General features: G+C 48.1%; 1 protein-coding gene across 1 annotated transcript in view; it reads right to left on the bottom strand.

The window, feature by feature from the left end:
• capn15 (calpain 15) overlaps positions 1-13954 on the bottom strand; it is a 70313-nt gene that overhangs the window by 18123 nt on the left and 38236 nt on the right. The window contains 1 exon segment of the mRNA XM_064923818.1: positions 10613-12293. Coding sequence (XP_064779890.1) covers positions 10613-12293 — 1681 coding nt within the window.

Here is a 13954-nt window from a genome sequence, read left to right as displayed (position 1 = left end):
AGAGAGATCGTTATCTGAATGAAGGCATACATTTAAGATGTACAATATACCACACCCCCATTCCATGAAATAAATTTTCACCTACCAGCACCCTCACGGGACACCCTCTCCGACTTACCCCAAAGCGGCTCAACGCACACTGTCCCTACGCTCAATTTAACCCAAGAGACCACTTTTTTGGACAAGCGGCCTTTTCAAAACTGTAATGTTTACATGAATGCCGATTATTTCCTGGGATACACGACATCATGCAATATATGTCGGCATCTGTGTTAGAAAGAACACTATATTTCCCTTAACGTTGTGATGCTGAATGTAAGACAAATGGCTCAACATACCCAACTTCTTCCCTACTGTAAATATAGTATGTGCAAACTAACAACACATGTCAAATATCCTAAACATGCCAGAGTAGCCTAAACATGCAACTGTCAGAGATCTCAGGTTAGGAGTATAAACCACTATAGTCCCTAGCCTACATGCTCTCTGTCTGACATCTGTGTTAAAAGGACGTGGATTAATTCGGAGGCCTGCAGGCCACCGTAGGAGCCACAGAACGCTGAGTCGTGTACCAGGAAAAACATTGGCAGTGAGTGTTCATGTGGCTAAAGGAGCCTCTCCCTGCTGTTAAAACATTAAGATGCACACGCAGCACGGAAGGTGCCAAGACACATCAAGACGCATATTCCCGAGATCAAGAAGACGGCACGCCGAATCACACAGCGATGCTTCTAAAACACACCGACCTGTGCACCCCGTGAAGCACTTTCCAGCTAAATCGTGCTTCTTTGAAAAGTGCAATTGAAATCATCTGTCCAGAATATCTACTTCAATTCAAAATGTAAGTGATCACTGTTTAACAAAACAGTTTGAATTTAGGCTAACCAACCTACAATAATGACCTGACACTATCACTCTGTCAAATCCCTGCTCAACAAACCCGAGGGATCTCATACAAAGTCTAGCCTATGCTATTTCCTCTGTGCGCTGTTGGTAGTGGTGGGACTCTGCATCCTGAACCAGTGGAAAGTACTGGAAGCACCCCGGCAGTGCACAGTCGATGGAGACAAATTGATTCGTCACCCTACCCAAAAAGCCACTTCAGTTGCCCTCGACACCGTGGCAGACAGCGGCACATTGGCCCCTGCCCCCGTTTCCCATCATGCCCCAGAAGACTTAGCCCCCCCCCCCGGGGTCCATCGGTGGCTCACTGGCTCTGCAGTTCAGAGGTTTACACCGCTCCTGTTTGTTGTCGGGTTTAGCCAGCAACCGATAACATTTTCCTTTGCTTCACAGCAGTTGGGAGGGCTTTCAGCGCTGACTGACCTGCAAATAGAGAGGCCTCTTTTGACTTGAGTTCCAAAAGCCACTCGCCCGACAACACAGGACCTCGGAGACGGCAGCGTAAAAGAAAATGGGATAAACATGTACAGTGTATGTGGCGCGTATCCACTTTCAGCACACGTGGAAATCAACGGCAAACGAGGACGAAGCAGATGACTCATCGTGACACGTGCAGACTGCCACGGCGAGACAGACAAGACACAAACAGTCCCACGCAGCGTTAGTGTCCCTTCAGCTATTCCCGCCAGGGCCAGCTGTTTTGAGGCCTGTTGTGATGGCGACGTTGCAACACAGTGCTGGTCTGGCTGCCTGACTGTCACCGATGGAACAGTGTTGGGTAATTCTCAAGGCTGGGCCAATGCCAATGCCTGAGAGCACTCTACTGCATTCGCAGTCACAGTTCACGGCTAGGCTCGTCCGGCTAACAAAACACACAGCACTCCAGCTGTCTGAGTCTCTGTAGAAACCTGAATCAATACTGGGACATTTGAATAGGGAGAGGGAGTGACTGGCACTCACTGCAACCAAGTGCGATGCTTACAGTCAACCTACTGATCGTGGCAATAGATGGCTATTGAATGGCTATTGAGCCAACATGACAGTGGCACACTTATTGAACCGCCATTACATAGAAACAGCGCCGATAACGTTTACACTGGTTTATTGTACACTGGTTTATTGCCGATACAGCCCGTTGAAACATGTGGCGGTTGTAATTTGTCCGAGGAGAAAGTGTTGATTCGCCTGGCGCTCCAAGGCTCCCAAGCGTTCAGTTAAAATCCACCTGTCTGCCTACTGTTTGAATCGTGCTGTCATTTCGCCGTGGCTATTTAATGAAAAGTAGAATGGAACATATGACGTCGTCGTCAACGGTGGGAACATAATCAATATGTTTAGTGTGCTCTGCATGCTCCTAGAAGAGAGTTAATTACAATGTGTCCACCAGACAGGGCTTAAACAGAAGAAGAAAGAAAAAAATGGCAGCACGCCTTAACCGGTCTGGAATGCTACAGTGGACAGGCTCATATTCAACATATTGTGACGTGGAATCTACATGGGGGGGGGGGGGGTTGTTTTGAGGGTAAAATTTCAAACCACATGATATTGTCATCATGGTAATACATTTTCAACATAGACAAAAAATATAGAAAATACGTTGGAATTTCTACCTGGGAAACAACGTCAGATCTTCAACGTAATATCCACTATTAGGGGGAGAAAAAAAACTATAGGCTGGGCAGCACCTCATACTGGATAGTTGATCTCACTACAGCTATCGTTTCGGGCTCCCATCCAGGGTTTTAACCAAGTCCATTCCTCCTTAGCTTTGATATTTGTCACTGACTATATGTGCGATGGTGATCATCTCTACGAATGATCGTAGAGAAATACCCACTATTAGAATCACTGCTGCTATTGAAGTCATTCCAAAGTGTAGGTTCAACAGAGAAAACGGAATGTAACCATACTTTATCACTCATATAAACGGCAATTATGCTGTTTCAGCATATATAGTGTTTGGGAAGTCAACAACGGCTATTGTTTAAATTCAACCCAGGATTCAACAACAACAACAAAAATTGACCATACATATAGGCTTAGGGTTTCAAGCTGTGGTTGACTTCAAATGGTATCTACAAGTTAAATAATACATACACTGTATGTTGGATTCAGCTAAAAATAGACCATACATATAGGCCTAGGGTTTCAAGCTCTGGTTGACTTCAAATGGTATCTACAAGTTAATAACACATATGTTGAATTCACATCTCCAGGTCAGGTTAAAAATCGAAGTTAAGGAATAGGATTTAATCAAATCAAACTGTATTTAAAGTGCATTTAAAGTTTGACGTGATTAAGTCCCATTCTTTAACTTCAACTTTTTTGTTGTTGAAATGGAGACGTGAATCCAACATACCAATGACTAATGTGTAGACAAACTGGTATTAAAGCCAGCCGGGGTGTGGCACAGATGGAGCTAACCAAGCAGAAGATACATCTCCTTCAAAACGCCGATATTTGGTTTCGTTGACAACCAAACTCAATTCAATATTACTTTTGTAAAACAGTCAAATAGCCTGTGAAAACTTAAAACCTTAAAATGAGCAACACATCCATGGTCACATTGAGGTTCCTGTAACAATAAATGCCCTATTTAATCATAGGAAGCGTGCTTGTTCAGGGTCGGAGGTCTGTGGAAACCTTCATAATTGCTATAATAACCAGCGCAGAATCTCAAACGGCGTTGATCACTTGCACCATGTACTTTAAATGTAATCTCAACCGCAATCCAGGTCATTTGGTTGTGCTATTAGACGAAGCACAGTAATAGCGCATTAAGTTATTGTATAAACAAACAAAATGTCGGACATTGTATTCCCCTTTGAACTGTGTTGTGCTATGAAAATGTATGAAAGCGCAGTGATAACACATTTGGGAATTGAACAAACTTTTGGCTGTCTTTTTGAGTGGGTGAAAATAGGCTGGAATCTCATTGGTCAAAGTATCTTAACAAATATTACCCAATTCCCCACGTTGAAAAGACGTGATGTGCCCAGTGGGTTGGGACTATTTATTAACAGTGTACTGACACATTTTTTTTTCTATTACTTAAAACCTCAAGTAATAGATTATGGAGGGACAATGTCTATCTGGATGGATGTCTTTGTCCTTATACTGTCTCAATACCATCTTTGCTCCACTCTCATATAGCTTCCGTTCTTGATCTACTTGTCGGTGACAACTCATTAATGAAATAATGGCTAGGCAGTGGTGGAAAATGTACGCAATTGTCATACTTGAGTAAAAGTAAAAATACCTTCATAGAAAATGACTCAAGTAAAAGTGAAAGTAACCCAGAAAAACCCTACTTGAGTAAAAGTCTAAAAGTATTTGATTTTAATTATACTCAAGTATCAAAAGTAGATGGAATTGCTAAAATATACTTCATTATCAAAAGTAAAAGTATACATGATTTCAAATTCCTTATATCAAGCAAACCAGACTGCACAATATTCTAGTTGTTTTTTAAATCTACAGATAGCCAGGGGCACAGTCCAACACTCAGACAATCATTTACAAATAAGTGTGTAAATTGGACCAATTATTTGTTACAACACTGTGGCTAGGAGATATGCCTCTACAATGTTGTGGTCATCTAAGCACTCTTTGGAGTGGTCTGACGACTCCTGGTGGACCCCAGTCCACCTGGTCGTGCTGCTGATCCAGTTCTGCCTGCGGCTATGGAACCCTGACCTGTCTCACGTGCTACCTTGTCTCTCTCGCGCTCTCGTCGCAAACCGGGAAGTTCCATGGCATAAATCCACTAAAGAAGGGTCGGAACCCAGTGGAAAGCTGTGACGCCTCACAACATGTCAAACAAATCAAATGCCTTGCTTGGGCGGAGCACCAAAGGCGCTCACCAGATGAGTGCCGTAGGAGCCCAAGTCAATCAAACAAGCACTGCTGACTAAAAAACAAACATTTTAGAACGTTCTCTGTTATTTCGAGATGAGCTAAAGCTGCGGCAAGAGGAGGGAAATGGACGTTGCGTATCATGTTTAGCCAATCAGGTTGCAGCAATCTGTTCTTTTACCCCTGGTCTTTCAAAAATAAAAAAAGACTGCTGCAACCTGATTGGCTCAATGCGATACGCAACATCCGGGACTAGCATTAGCTATTCTAGCATGGTGGTGGAAAATGGTGTTTCATAAAGAATGTATACATATTCTCCCCTGTTTTCTTCCGCCTTCTCACCATTAAATAGAGTTAAAGACATTCTGCGGTCCATTTGAATACATTTGTAGCCAGTAGTTCTGAAAGCAGCGCTCACGATCCAAAAGTGGTCTCGGAAAATTGCGTAATACGTCACATTTGTGCACCTCACCTCGCTCTCGGACGTGCCTCTTTGCGAGCTGTCCCTGGAGTGGCTGAAGCTCATTGGTTGAACTCAAATTGCTAGTGGGCTGGATCACGTGGAGGAAAATGTGCAGAAAATGGGGCCGCACAGCTTCCAGATAAACAGTCGCTTTAAAAACGAGGGATTTCGTGGCTAACTGAGGTAAGACTGTAATTCTGCTCATAGATTGTAAACGTATGAACTACACATTAACACATCCAGCCCAAACCGGGAGGTTTAAATAATAATTAGCAGTCACCAAAGTTCCGGAGCATGTATTTAAGGAGGAAAATGACACCTTTTGCAGCCTAAATGAAGAACGTTTTATGTACAAACTGGTCCACGGGGGGATACGAATGTATAGCAGGCTGCGTGGATTCCCTTTGGACGGTAAAATGAAATGACTCAATATCGCCATCTGCCAGTCTTTGGACTACATACACGACAACTCTCAAAATATGTCCTACCCGGACGGAAAACAGTGATGCACGTGCCTGTAGAAGAGTCTACCTTCTACAGGCATGTGGGGAGAGGGTTGAAATGTAACAACCAAATCAAAATCCCAGTGGACCATTCAAACCGTTTTTGCAAGACAAAATTCTCCAGCGACATGATTTTGAAGGTACGGGAGCGCGAGCCTACACCTTCTATAACCACTGTGGTTATTATTTGACCCTGCTGGTTACCTCTGAACGCACTCTTCGAATCTCCACCTGGCACAGCTAAAAGAGGACTGGCCATCCCTCGGAGCCTGGTTCCCCTCTAGGTTTCCTCCTGGCTTCTTGCCTTTCTAGGGAGTTTTTCCAAGCCGCTGGCTTCTGCATCTGCATTGCTTGCTGTTTGGGGTTTTAGACTGGGCTTCATAAAATACATCATTTGAAGGTATTTTAGCATCTCGTGTGAGGCTGAGGCAGTCATGAGGCACCCTGGGGAGATAGATTCACTGCACGGGGGGGGAGAGTGTGCTTAGCCGACTCCACCCTCCCTAAACTAAGCTGTGCCGCTCGATGCTCCCGCTGATTACATTTGCTTTAGGGAAGCGGATAATTGCTGCTACTCTACTCCCCCGTTTCTAAAAATAAAATGCCCCGTGTTCACCTTAGCGTGCACATGGGTAGCACCACAGCCGCAAAGGAGAAAAAAAAGCGGGGAGGGGGGGGGTATGGTGCACTGGGGGATAGAAGTGAGGAGAGGGGGAAGAGAGAAGGGGGAACGGTAGCACTGGGGACAGAAGGGAATAGAGGAGAGGGGGAATAAAGAAGGGGGAACGGTAGCACTGGGGACAGAAGGGAATATAGGAGAGGGGGAATAAAGAAGGGGGGAACGGTAGCACTGGGGACAGAAGGGAATAGAGGAGAGGGGGAATAAAGAAGGGGGAATGGTAGCACTGGGGACAGAAGGGAATATAGGAGAGGGGGAATAGAGAAGGGGAGAACGGTAGCACTGGGGACAGAAGGGAATAGAGGAGAGGGGGAATAGAGAAGGGGAGAACGGTAGCACTGGGGACAGAAGGGAATAGAGGAGAGGGGGAATAAAGAAGGGGGAACGGTAGCACTGGGGACAGAAGGGAATATAGGAGAGGGGGAATAAAGAAGGGGGGAACGGTAGCACTGGGGACAGAAGGGAATAGATGAGAGGGGGAATAAAGAAGGGGGAATGGTAGCACTGGGGACAGAAGGGAATAGAGGAGAGGGGGAATAAAGAAGGGGAGAACGGTAGCACTGGGGACAGAAGGGAATAGAGGAGAGGGGGAATAATGAAGGGGGAACGGTAGCACTGGGGACAGAAGGGAATAGAGGAGAGGGGGAATAAAGAAGGGAGAACGGTAGCACTGGGGACAGAAGGGAATAGAGGAGAGGGGGAATAAAGAAGGGGGAATGGTAGCACTGGGGACAGAAGGGAATAGAGGAGAGGGGGAATAAAGAAGGGGGAACGGTAGCACTGGGGACAGAAGGGAATAGAGGAGAGGGGGAATAAAGAAGGGGGAACGGTAGCACTGGGGACAGAAGGGAATAGAGGAGAGGGGGAAGAGAGAAGGGGGGAACGGTAGCACTGGGGACAGAAGGGAATAGAGGAGAGGGGGAATAATGAAGGGGGGAACGGTAGCACTGGGGACAGAAGGGAATAGAGGAGAGGGGGAATAAAGAAGGGAGAACGGTAGCACTGGGGACAGAAGGGAATAGAGGAGAGGGGGAATAATGAAGGGGGGAACGGTAGCACTGGGAACAGAAGGGAATAGAGGAGAGGGGGAATAAAGAAGGGAGAACGGTAGCACTGGGGACAGAAGGGAATAGAGGAGAGGGGGAATAAAGAAGGGGGAACGGTAGCACTGGGGACAGAAGGGAATAGAGGAGAGGGGGAAGAGAGAAGGGGGGGTAGCACTGGGGACAGAAGGGAATAGAGGAGAGGGGGAATAATGAAGGGGGAACGGTAGCACTGGGGACAGAAGGGAATAGAGGAGAGGGGGAATAAAGAAGGGAGAACGGTAGCACTGGGGACAGAAGGGAATAGAGGAGAGGGGGAATAAAGAAGGGGGAACGGTAGCACTGGGGACAGAAGGGAATAGAGGAGAGGGGGAAGAGAGAAGGGGGAACGGTAGCACTGGGGACAGAAGGGAATAGAGGAGAGGGGGAATAATGAAGGGGGAACGGTAGCACTGGGGACAGAAGGGAATATAGGAGAGGGGGAATAATGAAGGGGGAACGGTAGCACTGGGGTCAGAAGGGAATATAGGAGAGGGGGAATAATGAAGGGGGAACGGTAGCACTGGGGTCAGAAGGGAATATAGGAGAGGGGGAATAATGAAGGGGGGAACGGTAGCACTGGGGTCAGAAGGGAATATAGGAGAGGGGGAATAATGAAGGGGGAACGGTAGCACTGGGGTCAGAAGGGAATATAGGAGAGGGGGAATAATGAAGGGGGGAACGGTAGCACTGGGGTCAGAAGGGAATATAGGAGAGGGGGAATAATGAAGGGGGGAACGGTAGCACTGGGGACAGAAGGGAATATAGGAGAGGGGGAATAATGAAGGGGGGAACGGTAGCACTGGGGACAGAAGGGAATATAGGAGAGGGGGAATAATGAAGGGGGGAACGGTAGCACTGGGGACAGAAGGGAATATAGGAGAGGGGGAATAGAGAAGGGGGGAATGGGAAGAGAGGAGGATGACAGTGGGATGGGATTTTGGGAGTGAGGGATGAAAGAGTAGAGATGAAGGGATACATTTAGTCTAGGTGTTCAAGAGGAGGAGACGAGAGGCTCTCCAACATCCTTCCTGTATAAGCCGGCTTCCCACCCACTCTCCCAAAGGTGAACCCACAACTCGCTGAGCAGCATTTGACATAAATAATGCATGGTAGAGCCAACGTTGTACCATTATAAAAATGACACGATACCATCCACATGGAATGAAATGATACGTGTGAGTGACAACGTTCCTGTATCAGTTTAAATGTACCCCCCATTTTCTTGCTTATGACAAAGAGCGTAGGCAAACATGATGAAATTCGGTGGCTTTTTAACATCCAGATTCCATGGTGTCGAGATAAAGCAAACTTGAAAAAGTCCAAAAGTGAGGCATCTTCCTTCTCTACCTCTCCCTGGGGTTTGTCCTATGTCCCCTCACCCAGTGTGTTTTATACACTGCCAAACAAATAGCGGACTACCAACCCTTACGTGGCTGGCTACTTAATTGACTAATACATTTTTTCGGGCCAAACATTTTGCTGGGGGGCATGCCCCCGCACCCCCCCCTAGCAGGTACATATTTTTTTCATTACGCTGGCTTCTTCAGGTTTTTGGGAACATACTGTTCACCCAAACAGGCGGTTGCCACGGGGTACATCAAGCTGGCTAGGAGACCAACCAAAATCAGACCAATCAAAACGCTTTGCGCTCGAGTACTGAACCAAAATGACCCGTTGGGTCTTTTAGTATTTAAAGATGAGCACGAGGGGTTGGGCAAAGGGACGTCACTCTACATTAGGTGTTTTAATCTGGAGATTAGTTTGTAATTACAAAGGGTAATTAGGGTTTCTCCATTAAGAAAAACCCTTGATTAATTCTTCCAGACTGACATTTATGCTGGTTAATGAAAAGTCATTGTTTCTTGATGGGGGTCAGCGTCATTATGGTTAGAGAATCTAAGCTTTTCTTAGCCATTTGAGAACTTTCTACCCTCTTGTAATCTTGCAATAGTTTATTAAAATGGTTATTTCTAAGTTTACTTTGAAAAATGTCAATATAAAATGTAATTGTACTGACCGAGGTTGATTTGTATGCATTGACTGACGCCATTGCAAAAAAAAAAAAAAAAAAACACATTTCACTGTTTCAATTTATCACCTCTTAAATAAAACATGTATTATGATTCACGGCTCCTTGTGTGGACTGAAGACTGAAAACAGACTGGCAGTGTCTGTGTGAGAGAAAGTAAAAGCCAGAGAGACAAATTCTTTATGCAGATCAGAAAGTGTACCCGGGGCGGCATGGTGTATTAGCGTGAAGTTGCCCCTAGACACTGATCTCCAGTCAGTTTAGCATTTTCCCCACTAATGGTTAAGGTTAGGATTGTGGGAGGGGAAGCTAATCCTAAATGTGTATCGCTCACTTAAAACACCTGCCTGGACGTGATCGAGAGATCCTTAAGGGCTTGATAACCCTCTCGCGCCACACATATTGCAATGATAAATATGATACACACAGACTCTGGGCTTGCGAGCCACTTACTCACGGACAAACGAAACCCTTTCATGTCGGAGCATTTTTAAGACAAACAACCCCTAATTAGAAACCATTATGAGATATGAAGAAGAAAAAAAAACGTCATCTGACTCTGGAGATTTGTCCTGGTTTCAGAATGACTATTTGGGATAAACTGAGATGTTCGGGACTGCCGGTGTAACCAAGGGACAAACGTTCACCCCGCGCCCCATTAAAAATCAACTAATGAGCAGACAGAAACTACGACAACAAAAGCCTATTAGGGTCTCTTGGCAGCGTCTTTAAAAGACGAGGCAGATCGGCGTTGCCTGCTAATCACTGGGACCATGGTAAAGTAGCCGGAGAATTAGAAAGCTGTGTTGTGCAGCCTGGCAGTTCACAGTTGCAGTGTGACGCATATAAAACGTCCCGACTGCATTTATTATTCATGGCACAATGAAATATGCTCTTTGGGAAACTCGTTGACTGTTCATCTCTCCTGAAAGTGATGCTGACGTGTCAGTTTCAAACTCTTTGGAAACTGATGTAAGTTTCTCGGGTATGATGTCAGTTCTCTTGACACGTGCTCTTTAAAAAAGACACTATTAGCTTTTGAAAAGCATAAACACAATCCCCCCCCCCCCCCCCCCGGTTCCCAGAGTGACTTACCTCTCGACAGAAGGTGGTGATGTTCTCCCAGAGTTCCTTGGCTTCGCCTTCGTCGTTGCGCCGCCGTGCCTCCACGTGCATGCTCTCCCTCCTCTTCAGTGGCTTGGCCACCTTGCGCAGCGTCAGGTACTGCTGGGCCGTGTGGCATGCCGCGCAGTTCTTAGACTTGACGTCGTTGAGCAGCGTGCACGCCGGACAGCCCCACTGCTTCTCCTGCAGTAGCGTGCACGAGGAAGAGGAGGACGAGGAGGACGAGGAAGAGGAGGAGGTGTTGGTGGCCGAGGGCGAGGGGTAGACCCGGGCTTGTTTCCGGGCCTTGTGTCCAGAAGACGATGAGGAGGAGGCTGAGGAGCAGGAGCAGGGGCCGGGGAGACCGCAGTGCGGGCAGCAGCGAGAGCTAGGCTCCTGGAAGCCATGCAGCTTGGAGGAACCGCAGGCCGAGCACTTGGCCACCCCGGTGGGGTTGCGGAGGGTACATTTGGAGCAGGCCCAGGTGCTGAAGTCCGGACTGGAGGGGCTGGCCGGAGTGAAGCGCACCGTCTCGCAGCCCACCAGGTCGATGAGGTCGGCACCGGCCCGCGACGAGCGACATGCCTCGCACTTGGACGAGCCGCTAAGGTTGGGCAAGGAGCATCCTGGGCACTTCCAAGTGGGGGGCGATGTAACGGGGGCGTGGGACGTGTGATGGCCGTCCTCCTCCTCCAGGATGCTGAGGCGCTTGCTGGGGAAGGAAGGCTCCTGAGGCTGGGCTTGCTTCGGCTTGGCAGGGCGGAGGGGGGGGCAGGGCGGAGGGGGCGCGTAGGCCGTGGAGGGCGAAGTGGGGCTGGGGGCGTTGAGGTTAGGGTTGGGTGGCCGCCCTGGCGGGGGCACCTCTCTCCTGCTGCGGGGCACTGGGTTGTTCTGGAGAGAAGAGAAGGGAGTGAAAGGGGAGGAGAGTGGCGTAGGAGGCAAGTTGGTGTCGGGGGGCTCCTGGGGTTCGCAGGGGGCGGCTGCGGGGGGTGAGTCATCTGTCAAGTCTATGAGGAGTGGAGGGGCGGAGGCCCCTGCTACGTGGACGGGAAACCCTAGCACGGGCGTGCGAACCTCGGGCACCACCAGCGCCTCGGGTGGGATCTTGGGCAGCGACAGTTTCCTTGGTCCCCCGCAGGCTGAACACGACAATGCAACAGGAGTATTATGAAGCGTGCATCGCGGGCACGCCCAGCCTGACTGGTGGTGCTGCTGCCCCTCGGGTCCACCCAGGCCGCTCAGGCCCCCCACCTCCCCGTTGCTCTCCGACCTCCTCAGCGCCTCCTCCTTGGCCGGCTGCTGCCCGCGGGGCTCCAGGAGAACCATGGGAGTCATGACTGGCGCCGGAGGCTGCGGCGACGGGGGAAGGAAGCCGTTGGTGGTGGCGGCCATGGTTGTGGTCGGCGTGGGGGTGCCCAACGAGGGTCCGAAGCCACAGACAGTGCAGGCGCCAGAGCCCTGGGGGTTGTTGAGGGTGCAGCGGGGGCAGGCCCAGCGTTGCTGCTCCTCGGTGCTGCTCAGCCTCAGGATCTGGTTGAGGTCGGGTTTCTGGCGCGGCGCCTCGCAGATGGAGCAGCGCGGCGCCACTCCCGAGTTCAGGAAGGTGCAGCGTCCGCACGACCACTCGCTGCCTTGTACTGCCGCCGCCATGGAGCCCGGCGACTGAGAGTGGCTGTATGAAAGAAAGACGGAAAGAGAGAGAAGAGGAGGACAAGTGGGAGATGGGGAGCAGAAGTTAAAAGGGAAGTTTTGGATAAGTGAGGGGTTGAGGAGAGAAGATGGAAAGAGAGGGGAGAGAGGAGAGAGAGATTAGCCAGTGCAGTGGAATCAAAATCTCCCTCGTCGGGGAATTGAGGGCAGTAAATCCATGCACAATGCCCCTGTGATGAGAGGAGCCAGCCAGACAGCCAGCCAGCCAGCCAGCCAGCCAGTCAGACAGACGAAGCTGCTGCTGGTACTACTACGGGAGAATACTGAGTGAATCCTCTCACAAAATATACAATCCTCTCAGAATCATCCACCTGACTGACACTTATGGGAATGGAAAAAAGGCGGGACCTTCTGTTCTAGCACCTCCCATCATCCTCTCTGCTCAATGTTAATGGAGAGGACAGGAGCGGCGTGTCAAATAGAGTACAAGTCAGGATCAAAGCAAAAAATGATTTCCAAATGGGAATGGACGGTTCTGTGTTAGCATTTAAGATTGGTCCTTCTGATATGAAGAAGAACCAGGTTTACCCTCCTGGATCAAGATCCCTGTTGCCTAAATAAAAAAAGCACCCCTTGTGTGCACTACAGTATACCCCGGTATGGTACAGAGAGTAATACAGTATACCCCGGTATGGTACAGAAAGTAATACAGTATACCCCGGTATGGTACAGAAAGTAATACAGTATGGTACAGAAAGTAATACAGTACACGGTATGGTACAGAGAGGTATATGGTACAGAAAGTAATACAGTAATACAGTACACCCCGGTATGGTACAGAAAGTAATACAGTATACCCCGGTATGGTACAGAAAGTAATACAGTACACCCCGGTATGGTACAGAAAGTAATACAGTACACCCCGGTATGGTACAGAAAGTAATACAGTATACCCCGGTATGGTACAGAAAGTAATACAGTACACCCCGGTATGGTACAGAAAGTAATACAGTATACCCCGGTATGGTACAGAAAGTAATACAGTACACCCCGGTATGGTACAGAAAGTAATACAGTACACCCGGTATGGTACAGAAAGTAATACAGTATACAGTATACCCCGGTATGTTACAGAGAGTAATACAGTATACCCCGGTATGGTACAGAGAGTAATACAGTATACCCCGGTATGGTACAGAGAGTAATACAGTATACCCCGGTATGGTACAGAGAGTAATACAGTATACCCCGGTATGGTACAGAGAGTAATACAGTATACCCCGGTATGGTACAGAAAGTAATACAGTATACCCCGGTATGGTACAGAAAGTAATACAGTATACCCCGGTATGGTACAGAAAGTAATACAGTATATACCCGGTATGGTACAGAAAGTAATACAGTATACCCGGTATGGTACAGAAAGTAATACATTATACCCGAGTATGGTACAGAAAGTAATACAGTACACCCCGGTATGGTACAGAAAGTAATACAGTATACCCCGGTATGGTACAGAAAGGTATGGTACAGAAAGTAATACAGTACACCCGGTATGGTACAGAAAGTAATACAGTATACCCTGGTATGGTACAGAAAGTAATACAGTATACCCCGGTATGGTACAGAAAGTAATACAGTATACCCCGGTATGGTACAGAAAGTAATACAGTATGGTACAGA

This window comes from Oncorhynchus masou, chromosome 18 (genome assembly GCF_036934945.1).
Source record: "Oncorhynchus masou masou isolate Uvic2021 chromosome 18, UVic_Omas_1.1, whole genome shotgun sequence".
Lineage (NCBI taxonomy): Eukaryota > Metazoa > Chordata > Actinopteri > Salmoniformes > Salmonidae > Oncorhynchus > Oncorhynchus masou.
This window is presented reverse-complemented; position numbering and strand designations above follow the sequence as displayed.